Source organism: Sinocyclocheilus anshuiensis, unplaced genomic scaffold (assembly GCF_001515605.1).
Source record: "Sinocyclocheilus anshuiensis isolate Anshui unplaced genomic scaffold, SAMN03320099.WGS_v1.1 scaffold749, whole genome shotgun sequence".
Classification (NCBI taxonomy): domain Eukaryota; kingdom Metazoa; phylum Chordata; class Actinopteri; order Cypriniformes; family Cyprinidae; genus Sinocyclocheilus; species Sinocyclocheilus anshuiensis.
Genome location: NW_015536489.1, coordinates 12813 through 26268, shown reverse-complemented (window position 1 = coordinate 26268; position 13456 = coordinate 12813). Strand labels below are relative to the sequence as shown.

The following is a 13456-nucleotide window of genomic DNA, read 5'->3' as shown; positions in this document are numbered from 1 at the left end:
GCAGGACTCATGTAACCTAAAACAACTACAAACCATGGTTCACTGCAAAACTCAGACAGCTTCGTCAGGCCAAAGAAGACGCTTACAAGAAGGGGGACAATGTCTTGTATAAACAGGCTAAATACACACTGGAAAAAGAGATCAGAGTGGCAAAGAGGAATTATACTGGAAAGATAAAGAACCAATTATTTTTCAGTGATCCTGCTTCAGTGTGGAAAGGTCTGAAAGATATCACCAATTACAAGACACCATCCCCCAGCACTGTGGAGAATCAACAACTGGCAGACGATCTAAATGGTAAAGATGACGTGCGTCAGGTCTTCAGAAAGAACAAGAGAAGAAAAGCACCAGGCCCAGACGGTGTGACACCAGCTTGTCTGAAAATCTGTGCTGACCAGCTGGCCCCCATCTTTACACAGATCTTCAACAGATCACTAGAGCTGTGCGAAGTCCACTCATGCTTCAAACGCTCCACCATCATCCCCGTCCCAAAAAAGAAATCTCGGCTTTGGAAATATCATCCTCACATAAATCTCTATAATCATTAGAAGCTACTGGAACAAATCATTACATCCTGCAACATCTAGACAGACCAGGGACTTATGTGAGGATCCTGTTTGTGGACTTCAGCTCGGTGTTTAACACTATCATCCCAAACCTCCTCCTGCCCAAATTAACTCAGCTCTCCGTGGCCACCTCCGTCTCTCTGTGGATCACCAGCTTCCTGACAGACAGGCAGCAGCTAGTGAGGCTGGGAAAATTCTTATCCAGCACTCCTATGATTGGCACTGGCGGCCCCCAGGGTTGTGTTCTCTCTTCACTGCTCTTCTCGCTCTACACAAATGACTGCACATCTAAAGACTCTTCTGTCAAGCTTCTGAAATTTACAGATGACACCAAACTCATCAGCTTCATTCAGGACGGTGACGAGTCTGCTTACAGACAGGAGGTTAAAGAGCTGGTTGTCTGGTGCAGTCTTATCAACCTGGAGCTTAACACGCTCAAAACTGTGAAGATGATAGTGGACTTCAGGAGGAACACCCCTTCTCTCCCTCCACTCACCATCATGAACAGCACTGTAACGACAGTGGAGACATTCAGGTTCCTGGGCATCATTATCTCTCAGGACCTGAAGTGTGACAATCACATTGAGTCCATTGTGAAAAAGGCCCAGCAGAGGTTGTACTACCTTTGCCAGCTGAGGAAGTTCAACCTGCCACCTACTCTGCCATCATTGAATCCGTCCAAGAACTGTACTCATCCAGAGTGAGCAAAGGGGCTAGCAAAATCACTCTGGACCCCTCACATCCAGCACACTCCCTCTTTGAACTGTTGCCATCTGGTCGACGCTACAGAGCACTGAGCATCAGAACGAGCAGACACAGGAACAGTTTCTTTCCTCAGGCAATCCATCTCATGAACACTTAACAGTAATCATGGAACACACAATACATTATACATTATTTAACACACATACTTATTTACATTTCAAATTTGCACATATCATACCTCTACATACAAAATTGTCTATATTATATATTGTGTTTTTGCTTTTTTGTACATTGTCTATTTTGTATATTTTTATATTATTATTTTTATTATCTGTGTCCTGTCTTGTCAGTGTCATTCTGTTGCACTGTGGAGCTTCTGTCACTAAAACAAATTCCTCGTATGTGTAAGCATACCTCGCAATAAAGCTCATTCTGATTCTTCTGATTCTGAATAGCAATCGAGCCAGAGTAGGCGAGGGGTAAGCTTTGAGGCCACAGTGACACCTTGTGGTGCCCAAACGAAGTACAAAAAGTGTAAGCCAACATGACGCGCATGTTGATAGTGTGGGATGAATGATTTAGATGGGCAATATGGCCAAAATCTTATTTAAATTTCAAGTGGGGGGTTGTTTCGGCTGAAAAGCGTGCAATCTGTGATCGAGTGCATTTGCTGAAGCTCCCGAAAGCCTGCAATCGGTTTCTTATGCGCTGTTTTTTTAGGTTTCTCTTTCAACACATACAACGCATGTTTCAAAGATTCGGGATAGAAGGAGGCATCAGTTACTGTAGAAGATTTGTCACCTAGCGCCACTTCCCGTAATGGGTTCCCTTGGTGTAGACACGGCTTTAGATACGGATTAATCGGCTGATTAATGACACATCTTAGGCTGGAAATATCCAGAATTAGATCAAACAAAAGGTGCCCATGGTTCCGTTCCGGAGCTAGTGAAACACACACGCCATGCATTATAGCCTAAAACATGTTTAATATTCGCGACTGACACCAACGATTGTATGCGGCTATGCTGTCTCATTTTAAAGAAAAGAAAAAATAATTTTTTTCCGGTCTGCAGTCTGATAAAAGTTACGAAAATTAGCCTATAGATCTATAGCCTACAGGCTAATTTCATTTTGTTATGAAGAATTTTAAATCAACTTCATAACAAATAGGCTAGGCTAATGAATTTTCATCATAAGCAATATACGAACATAACGAATACCCTAGCTATTCTATAAAATGACATTTTAATAAAAACTCATAAATCACGAATATGATGAAATAAAATTATTATATATATACATATATATATATAATAGTTTTATGTAAAATGGATAAGGAAATTGCAGTGCCTTGAATTCATTAAGTAATGTTTTATTTCATTCTAACCTGTAACTCGGGAAATGTAACAAAAAAAATCTTAATCGTAATTTTACTTAAAACCAATTCATTTTTAAGCCCTTATTTTAGACATACATGGGATAACATATTATTGTTTGACTAAACGTTTAAAAATAACGCTAGAAATTTTATAATTAAGGGAATTAAACATAGGCCTAGGCATTTGAAAACATATAATGAAATGTGTCTTTTTCAAGCAATAATTCCAAAAAGAAAGAGAAGCATCGGACTTAATGCAAAACATATTCAAGACACACTGCTGTGACATTTATTAGGAATACCAACATAGCAGGAAAGCTGTGTTTTTTTTGTTATATTAAGCACAAACTAAGAAAAGTAAAACAAACCTTAACGTTTCAATAGCTAAAAGCACTGTGTTGTCCGCAGTGTTGTATTTGGTGGGGCGGGAGCAGCTGTGGGAGCGCGCTGTTTTTGTGAGTTGGTTTTTTTTTTTTTTTTTTGGTTCGGCAGAATTTGTCCAGTCGTGATGCCCCAGTCGTTAAGTGTGTAGACTGACTCAGTATGAAGAAGGTGTGTGCTCCTCTCTGACTGTCAAAGTATCTGCTCCAGTCGATGGTGATGGTCTTTTAGTGTTGAGGTCAGAATGTTTCTGCTAGTCCTGTAGTGTGGTCCCAGCCAGTTGCATAGCATCTATGTATGCAGGGTATGCAGGTGCAAATCATTTGTTTTTTCCTGGGTCAAAATGGTTTTCGGTGGTGGCTGACAGTCATCCATACACACAGTAAAAAGTTCCCTACCCACGTGCTCCCAATACTGACAATAAGTTTAAAATAAATACAAAGAAACAGTTTGTGATTTTTGCTTATCCTATTTATTCATTAAATAAAAAACAATCACTGTCAGGACAGATAATAAAACAACTTGCTTCTGTAACGGGGCTGACAAGACGTGAGACGTGCTGATCCATATGCAAGCTTTATTCAGCAGAGAGGTCAGAAACACAGGCAGGGTCAAACAAATGGCAAACAGGTATATGGCGGGCAAGACACAAAAATAATCCTAGGGCTAGCGAAGGTCAACGAACAGCGAACAGAATCAAAAGAGCGAGACTAAGGGGATAAATCCAGGAAATCAGGCAAGGAACAGAAACCAAGAAAACAGACAAGGCAAGACTAGGCTAAGGCAGGGTAAACTAACGAGGGCTCTGTAGTGTAGCTATCACTGGGGGCGATAAGCACATACAATACTCAGCAGAGGGAAGGGATCAGAGTGAGTGTTAAATAGTGAGCGAGTGATATGAAACAGCTGTGTGCAATCAGTGCTGTGTGCAATCAGTGCTGTGTGCAATCAGTGCAATGAATGATGGGATATGTAGTCCGGGGTGATATGCAACAGTGTGTAGTGCGAGAGTCAATGAAAATGGAAAGGGTGACCTCTGATGGCTAGCAGACGAAAGTTCATGGACCGGATACGTAACAGCTTACAACTACTTATGTAAACATTACCATTACCAAAGTAGTTAGAAAAAAAAAAAGTTTGTTAATTTATTACACTTGGTTGCTCATTTTATTTATTTATTTATTTATTTGGCCGCATTTTCTTCCAGACTGTGACTGAGAATTATTCAGTTTTACGAATAAAAAACAATCACTGTCAGGACAGATAATAAAACAACGTGCTTACAACTACTTTACATGTAAACATTACCATTACCAAAGTAGTTAGAAAAACTGGTCATTTATTACACTTGGTTGCTCATTTTATTTATTTATTTATTTATTTGGCCGCATTTTCTTCCAGACTGTGACTGAGAATTATTCAGTTTTACAAACTCTTCTAAATTAGGCTTCTCTCACTGTCATCCTTTCTTGGCCTCTTTGCAAAAAAAAGCTGTGATTTTTCCACTGGCCTTCATAGCTTTGTAAGATAAGATGCTTTTTTTGCTAGACCTGATAATTATTTTGGAAAATAATTATATAAATATTAAAGAGTACCATTTAAAAAGTAGCCTTAAAAATGTATTTAACTAATAGTATAATTTTCTACCATATACGATTGAATAAAATTAGCAGCTAGATAACAGCAACTTGCTTTGTGCTTTGGTCTGGTTTCACTTCACTCCAGTCTAAACTAAATGATTTTATAGGTAATTTACTACACATTGTCATATAAATAACATGAAAATACTGTGATTTATTAAGGCTAAATCTTACTAATCATTCTTGCTAAATGGGGTAAACACACTTACGATCTCATTTTCTGAAATGTTCTGAGTAAATGATTTGTTATAAACCGATTCAGACAGTGATGTCTCGTGAGTTCAGTGTTGGACAGATCACTTGTTCTAACCATTAAATAAAATGAATCGGTTCAAAGGAGTCGTTAGGTAGCGAATCGGACATTAGCGCACATGGATGCGATGTGTGCTAATCCCGGCTGTTAGGACATTGCAAAAATTTGTGTCAACACAGAAAACGCTTCATCACTGCACAGGATTTTTATTCGTTAACTGAAAGTGTGGTTTACGTCAGCTGCACGTGCGGAACGCTTCTCAGAGAGGATAAAGTGACATGTTTTTTTGAGCGCAACTCACACCCAGCTGTAATTCAGGAAAAAAAAAATTCCCCGAATGCGCCACATGAAACAAGGATTCGGTCTTCCGACCTTTTTGCAACCCATGTTAAATGTGGTGCCTAAAGAAAATAAATAATATAATTGTATATTCTAATAGTTACACTTTTAATTAAAAAAGTTAAATGATCTATTAATATGCATTGTGAATTAATTATGTATAAATAAAAATAATTAGTATTATAATTGAGTGCAGAACATGTGATGTATTACACGTACACGAGTTGTGTATGACGTAAGCAGATGACTCACGGAAGTGCAAGAGACGCGCTGAACACGAGATGAGAGCGATACAAAAGGGGTTAAAAAGGTTTATATTGTAATAATTCATTTAATGTGGTTATAAGCAACTTTATAATACTTTATGGTTGATAATGATAAATCGTTTTAGAATGATGATTGCTGATTTAAGCGTGGATGCTAGCCGATTGTGAAGCTCCTTTGAATCTGAAGCGAATGTTTATCAAGCTGTGAAACTCGGGATTTGGTGAGTTTATATGTATTTTATTTTCTTTGAAAGATGTATTTTGTTACTATGCATATCATTATGCATGTTGTAAAGATTGTTTGCATATTTTCTGATTGTTAATATGATTTATTTTGGAATGTTGAGTGATATATTCTGCTTAGCAATTAATGAATATTAATTTCCATATTCTCAATATGCCTGTAAGATAACATGTTCATTATGAAAGTGGATATGGATGTTTAAACACTCAGTTTAAAGAGAAAATGATATAGAGATCAATTTTGAATGTTAATGACACTGTTTTGGTAAAACAGGTCAGGTTTATTGGTTGAGTTGAGAACCTCTCTCATGGATTTGAGATGGCGGGCCACCAAGGGAAAAATTGAATGCTGATTTCTGAACCTGGGAAAAAGACACTTTTGCTGCATCACAAGGATTCTTTAAATTCTTCAACTTTCTTCAATTAGGAGGACATTCTCTTTTGTTCGGGTACTTCTTTGAACTGGTAGGATTTAACTGATTTTGCACTCACCCACTGGATTTCTTACAGGACTTTCTGGACGATATTCAAAGACAATTCAGACAAAGAGTTCTAACGAGTATTGTTTATTGAATGTTATTGAATGTGAGTCAGATGTAAATTTTGGATTTATTTTTATTTTTATTTGAACATTTTAGTTGTCTCAAGAAGTTCCAATTTGGTTGAATTTTGGGTATATAACATTGTATCTTGTTTAAGGGTTTATTTGGTTTGTCTAAACGGTATAGAAAGTAATAACGCTAAAAGCAAAATAGAATAAGAACCCTAAACTCAAAAAGTCAAATAAAAGTCTTACTAAAATCTACGTACACCGAGATAGCATAGATAACTTACATTAAATTGTTTAAGAAAAACATGGAGAGAAAACAAATCTTAAAAGAATAAGAGAAGAAAACCAAAGACAACAGAGAATTCATATTTTGTGTATCATTTTATTTTTATTATTGTTGTTGTTGTTTCAAATTTTGTTTCATGCCATTCAGGTGATTGTTCAATTATAATATATATTTTTTGAGTATCTTCCTCAAATGACTTTGTGATCCATTTACTGCCAGTATTAATTCTGTTCTCCACTAACCTAGCCAGCCAGGAGAACAGTGGTAGTAAATATCTTCTGAATGGGTTTCTGAAGTTCCTGAAAAGGAAAAAAAAAAAGCAGATTATACAGACCTGAGCTTACGTTAATTCAAAGAAACATAGATATTGTTGAAACGGAAAATGTTAAAGTTGTGAACTCAGTGATAGTTTGTGGGTTAACTGACACTGAGCTTGATGAAGACCTAGTTGACTTTCTAAATAAACATGGACGTGTTAGTAGACATCTGAGAGTAGATGACCCAAAGTCGCCTTTTCATAGAGACGTTATTGTAGAGTATGCAAGCCTTGGTTGCAAGCCTGTTACTTTGCTGAGCTGCAGAAATTAGCTACGATTAGTGGAAAGACTTTTGAGGAACTTCTGAGAGAACAGTTATCTCAAGCCACTACATCAAGTGCTGAAATTGCAACAGATGAGAACGAACCAAAGATTTCCTTGGGGACTGGCACTCCCACACATGATCCTCTTACCTCATTCAAGGGAGGGAAAAGCGCAGAAGCTTGTCAAAGCCCAGAGACTGTGAGTTCAGTGGTCTTTGAAAAGAGAACGTCAGCTTTCGATGTGGCTGATGTAAACCCACCCGATATCCAACGTGTGGTAGTTGAGCACCTAATAAAGAATGAGGGAATTCCGCACATGCATGCACCTTCCAGACTTAGAGTGTTCTCTGGGAAAATTCCACGTCCGAGCACTGAAGTTGATTATGATGCTTGGAGAGGGAGCGTTGAACTGATTCTCCAGGATCCTTCTCTTTCTGATTTGCACCGTTCCAGGAAAATATTAGACAGTTTGTTACCTCCAGCATCAGAAATTGTGAGACATTTGGGTGCAACAGCCCCACCTAATGCATACCTTGACATTCTGGATTCTGCATTCGATGCAGTCGAGGATGGGGACGATCTTTTTGCAAGATTCTTGAACACATTGCAAAATGCAGGAGAAAAGCCCTCCTTGTATCTGCAGCGTTTACAAACAGCTCTCTTAAAAGCAATGAAAAGAGGTGCAGTTTCCAATGCTGAAGCTGATAAACAGCTCTTGAAACAGTTCTGCCGAGGCTGTTGGAATGACGCGTTAATAACAAACCTTCAGCTTGAGGGTAAACAAGACAGTCCACCTTCATTCTCCGAACTGCTATTGCAGTTGCGCAGTAAAGAGAATCGACATTCTGCCAAAGAGAGCCGTAAGCATCTGAATGTGCATCGTCAAAAAGCCAGCTCCAATGTGGTATCCACAAGCTCTTTTGACTGGGAGCAGGGTGCAGCATTGGAGGGGAGTGAAATTGCAGAACTGAGACAGCAAGTCACAAAACTTCAAAGTCAGCTCAGTAAGCAGAAAGCTAAAAAGACAGAGAAACCTGTGCCACTGCAAAGTGATGATGTGCTTGAATTGAAGAAACAGATTGCAGAACTTCAGAGTCAGTTCACAAAGCTAGGATCCCAGAAGCCTCTAAAGCAAGAAGGAGACCGTGAGACCAAACAGGCTTGCTCTAAGCCCACTGCTTCAGCTGTTGTGCAAAAGTCCCAAGATAGACCTAAGCCAGGTTACTGTTTCCGCTGTGGCGAAGATGGACATAACACATCTGGTTGCGAAAGCGATCCCAACCGACCTTTAGTGAATGAAAAACAGAAGCAGCTGAGAGAACGACAAAGTCTGTGGGACCGCCAGCAGTGCCCAGTGGTCTCAGAGTCTTTAAACTGGAATTAGCCCCTGTAGCGAGACGTACAAGGGCTACCATATGCAAAACTAGTCTCAAAGGATCCACAGGAAGGAGTAGTTCTGAGTTTTCCCATAGTAGAAGTCCGTTGGCCAGCCTCCCAAAGGGGCTGATAGGGGAAAAGTGTACTGCTCAAGTATACATAGAAGGGAAACTATGTTCCTGCCTCCTGGACACCGGGTCGCAAGTGACGACAATCTCCCAATCCTATCATGAGCAAAACCTGCCTGAACTAAGTATAATCCCTTTGGAGAATCTTTTGGAAGTGGAGGCTGCGAATGGACAGGTAGTACCCTATTTGGGGTATGTAGAAATGAGGGTCAAGTTTCCTGAAGATTTTCTTGGGAGTACTGTGGAAGTGTCGACACTTGCACTGGTTATTCCAGATACCAGTGGCACCGCTCAGCCAAAAGTGCTCATAGGTACCAATACTTTAGATTTGGCATATGGGAAACACCTCAATGACTCTGTCTGCAAATCTATTCCATTCGGCTATAAGGCAGTAGTGAAAACAATTGAGTATCGAAGGACTCAAAGAGTAAACAGCAGTGTAGGAGTTGTTAGACTCCACAGCGCTGATGCCGCTGTTGTACCTGCAGGGCAGAATCTTGTCTTGGAGGGAGTCGTAAGTGTAAAGGGACAAGTGACAGATAGGTGGGTAGTGATGGAACACCCCTCTCATTCTTCTGTTCCTGGAGGACTTTTAATCGCTAGCTGTCTTTTTAACTTACCTAAGCATCCATCCTGTAAAGTCCCTTTAGTGGTTAAAAATGAGACAGAGCACGATATCACCATTCCTGGAAAGAGTGTAATTGCGGATATCCATGCCATACAGAGAGTAATTTCAAATAAGAGCAATCAGAAAGGAGACATGTCCTCAAAGGTAGAAGAGAAGTCTACAAAGGAACTCTGTTTTGATTTCGGCGACTCTCCATTACCTAAAGAATGGAAGGAGGGGATTACCCAGAAGTTACGGGACATGTCAGAAGTTTTTGCTGTACATGATTTTGATGTTGGACGAACTGACAAGGTTAAGCACAGCATCAAGCTACATGATAATACTCCTTTCAAGCACAGGGCCAGACCCATACATCTTGATGACTTTGAAGCGGTTCGTCGACATCTGGAAGAGTTGCTTGAGGCTGGAATCATCCGGGAATCAGAATCATCCTTTTCGTCACCCATTGTGGTTGTCAAAAAGAAAAATGGCAATGTGAGGCTGTGTATCGATTATCGTAAATTGAACACACAGACCATCGTTGACTTATGTGTTAACATCTGCTAAACTCGATGCGGCAAGTTACAGATGGCTTTCAGCCTTGTCTACGTTCTCTTTCACACTGCAGTATCGGCCGGGAAATAGCAATCTAGATGCAGATGGGTTGTCAAGACATCCTCATGGAATGCTCACCAATGACTGGAGGAAAAGGATAAGCCCAAAACTGCTTTTGTTTGTCCCCTGGGGTCAATCGTATGCCCCAGGGGATAACGAATGCTCCCAGCAAATGTCAACGACTTATGGAGAAGTGTATGGGTTGATGTAGTCCAAGCTATCAGCGACAAACATCTGGTACGCACAGTTGAGGACGGCAATTACATTCCTCTTATTGAATCCCTTTCTGTGAGTTCAGAGGCGATCCCTGATCCCTGCGTGTTTTGAAGGATTTCCAATCGTTCCTCTAATAAGCACACAATTTCAAAACACGTCCAAACGGTCATTGGCTAAGGGGTTTGCGTATGCGGGTTTGTGGACGCTGCGTGCCACCCACCTGAAATTTTTTTCATATAGTCTAGGGGTGGATGCTTTCTAATATCTCGTTGACCACCGCTGACCGCTCCCAAGCCACGCCCCATCCCACGAACCCACAATTTGTCCGATTACCCACTATTTTTGGCAAATGTCGCACTTGCAACATTCACACCTTTTTAATTTACGCCATTATAGAAAATAATGGGTTCGTAGACAGTTGAATTTTGGGATGAAACTGGGTGCTGTGGACTCAGGGGGACCTGCTGAGTGCATTCTTGCCATTTAAAGAATGGGATCGCTATAATAGGTCAGTGGGATGATTGTCCTCTAACCACTTAAAGCGTCCCCATACAATAAATTGCAAGTGGGACATATGTCCATTTGCCATTTAATGAATGGGACCGCTATAATAGGTTAGTGGGATGATTTTCAACTAACCACTTAAAGTGTTCCCATACAGTAAATTGCAAGTGGGACATATGTCCATTTGCAATTTACTGAATGGGATTGCTATAATAGGTTAGTGGGATGATTGTCCACTAACCACTTAAAGTGATGACCCCGGATGGGTTTCGGGAGACCTGACCCCACCGGGGGCCCGACGGGAGCCCCCCAAAATCCAAGACCTCCAAATGCAGTACTGCCTTCCTCCACTGTGTGGCACCACACCCGTCCCACTCTAGGATTATTGCAATGGGCTTCTGGCCCATTCATATAGTCTAGAGGTGGATGCTTTACGCCATTATAGAAAATAATAGGTTCGTAGACAGTGGAATTTTGGGATGAAACTGGGTGCTGTGGACTCGGGGACCTGCTGAGTGCAGTAAAATCATTTTTATCATGAATGCACCTTGATTTAAAATGTCCAAATAAACACTATCTGGAGCCCATGCAATTAGTCTGAATTGCGACAATACATAGTAGATAAGTGGACAGTCATCCCATTTGCAATTTATTCAGTGGGATGTGGGAGTTGAAAACAGGAAGTATGTCCACCTGCAATTTATTTAATGGGCCTTCTGTACTGGTCCCGTGGACACATGTGAATAAAGTGTATTTTTCATAAGCATGAGTGATACTGTTGATAAAACCACCTCTACTGTACTCAGAAAACTCAGTGGAAACCATTCATGTCAGTTTCATGTCATAATAGTGCTGAATTTGCATAAAAATTATGTAGAATTGAAAAGATCCCACCTGCAACTTATTTAATGGGCCTTCTGTACAGGACCCATGGACACATGTGAATAAAGTGTATTTTTCATAAGTGTGAGTGATATTGTTTATGAGAACACCTCTACTGGAAGCAGGACACTCCAAATAACCCATTCATGCAACTTTCATGTGATAAAATAGGGTAATATGCATAAAAAATGAATGTCCATGGAACCACTATATAGGGCCCACTGAATAAATTGGAAATGGGATGTTTCTTTATGTTAGATTAAAAATAACATTCATATTGGGGCCAGGGCCTAGGGGCATCAAATGCTTGAGCGTGGGGCCCTGATGTACGACGTAGAAAAGGGCCAAAGTCCTCAGCATTTGGGAAGACCTTTAAAAAAAATCAGCAAAAATATTCAGTGAAAAATACAGACATGTGCTCACCCCTTTTTGGACCTTTTGACCCCTAAGCAAGGTCGTAGGGCCACCAAACTTTTCCGCCCACTCGAGGGGGTCCCCTTGAGACAAAGATTTCGAATTCGGCTCGATCGAACCCTTCTGAGTCGTGTCTGCGAACCCTCTATGGAAAGCCCATTCAAATAAATTGAGTACAGGACTTTTTTAGGGAGGTCCCACGGGGCCCAAATCGCACGTTGAGTTGCCTCAGGAGCCCCGGAGCGATGTGCTAAAGGGGCCTGGGCATGGGACCCCAAAAAGTATTTTTCTTCATTTTACATCTATTTCTCTGTCTGCCATTGAAGTCGATGGGAGAGGCCTAGAAACAGGCCCGATTTCAGTAAGACATGCGGCCGGACTTAAAAGGCTTAGGAAGCCACCAGGGCCCTCAAACTCAGGAGCCCGAACGGGGGGCCCACGACGGCGGTGCGTGCCGAGTTTTGAGGCCCAGTGACCTTCTGTCTCCATACGGGAGGCGTCCCGCTTCCCATTTAAACGCGTAACTGTTTTGTCCTGAAGTGGAAGGAAATTTATTTGGGCCTTTGGACAAAATCTCTACTGCAGGCCTCTCTGTCTTATACCCACTCAGAGCCTTTTGAGTGACTTTATGCTTAAGGAGAACTGTATTTGTTCAGAAGGCCGTACGTCTTTGTACTTCGGGGCTGTGAGAGAGGGGCCCCTGGGATGCAAGAATCTCGAATCTCGGGGCCCTACTTCCTATGGTCTCCGAATGGGGGACGTCCCTCTCCCCATTTAATCGCGTAACGGTGTCGTGGACGCGTGGTCCCTTTTTTGACCTTTTGACCCCTGAACATGTTCGTAGGGTCACCGAACTTTTCCGCCCGCTAAAGAGACCTCTGACAATACACAAATGGCGCCCTCTAATCGATCTGCCTTTTCGGAGCCGCGTCCACGAAACCGCTAGGCCAAACCAATCAAATAAGTAGCAAGTGGGATTTATTTATAAAGGTCCCAGGGGCCCCAAATTTTGCACCGTGGCCCCTGGGGCCCCCCCCGAGTTACGTACCGAGGTCCCCCGGTTCTAAAGCGGAAGAAAAAATGTTTTGGCCTTTGCACAAAATCTCTGCTACAGGCCTCTCTGTCTTATACCCACTCAGAGCCTTTTGAGTGATTTTTTTGGTCGGGAGAGGAGCTGTTTTCAGAAGGTCCTATGGCTTTGAGCTTCGGGGCTGAAACTTCGATGAAATGAAATATTATTTGCAATGCTGAAAGACAGATTTTAATGTGTCAGGAGTTTTAAACTCACAAAGTTATGTTAGAGCTTCTGAGCACAAGAAGCTTAGTTTAGTGTTTCTGTGAAATGTAACACTTTATTAGTGCAACTAAGCAAATGAAGAGAATGCAAGCCCACTTATGCTGAAAACCTTCCTTCTCTGTAAGAGAAAGTTGCTTTACGAAATGTTAAGACTAAAGCTTGCCCACATGAAATATGTTTCTTACATATGAAAAGAAATTTTATTTGCAATGCAGAAAGACAACTTTTA

At 41.0% G+C, this 13456-nt stretch overlaps 1 protein-coding gene across 1 annotated transcript; it reads left to right on the top strand.

Annotated features, from left to right (window-relative positions):
* The first annotated feature begins 7503 nt into the window (after positions 1–7503).
* On the top strand, positions 7504–8571 carry LOC107685088 (paraneoplastic antigen Ma1 homolog). The gene has a single exon (XM_016481571.1). The coding sequence runs from the start codon at positions 7504–7506 to the stop codon at positions 8569–8571; it is 1068 nt and encodes a 355-aa protein (XP_016337057.1).
* The last annotated feature ends 4885 nt before the right edge of the window (positions 8572–13456 follow it).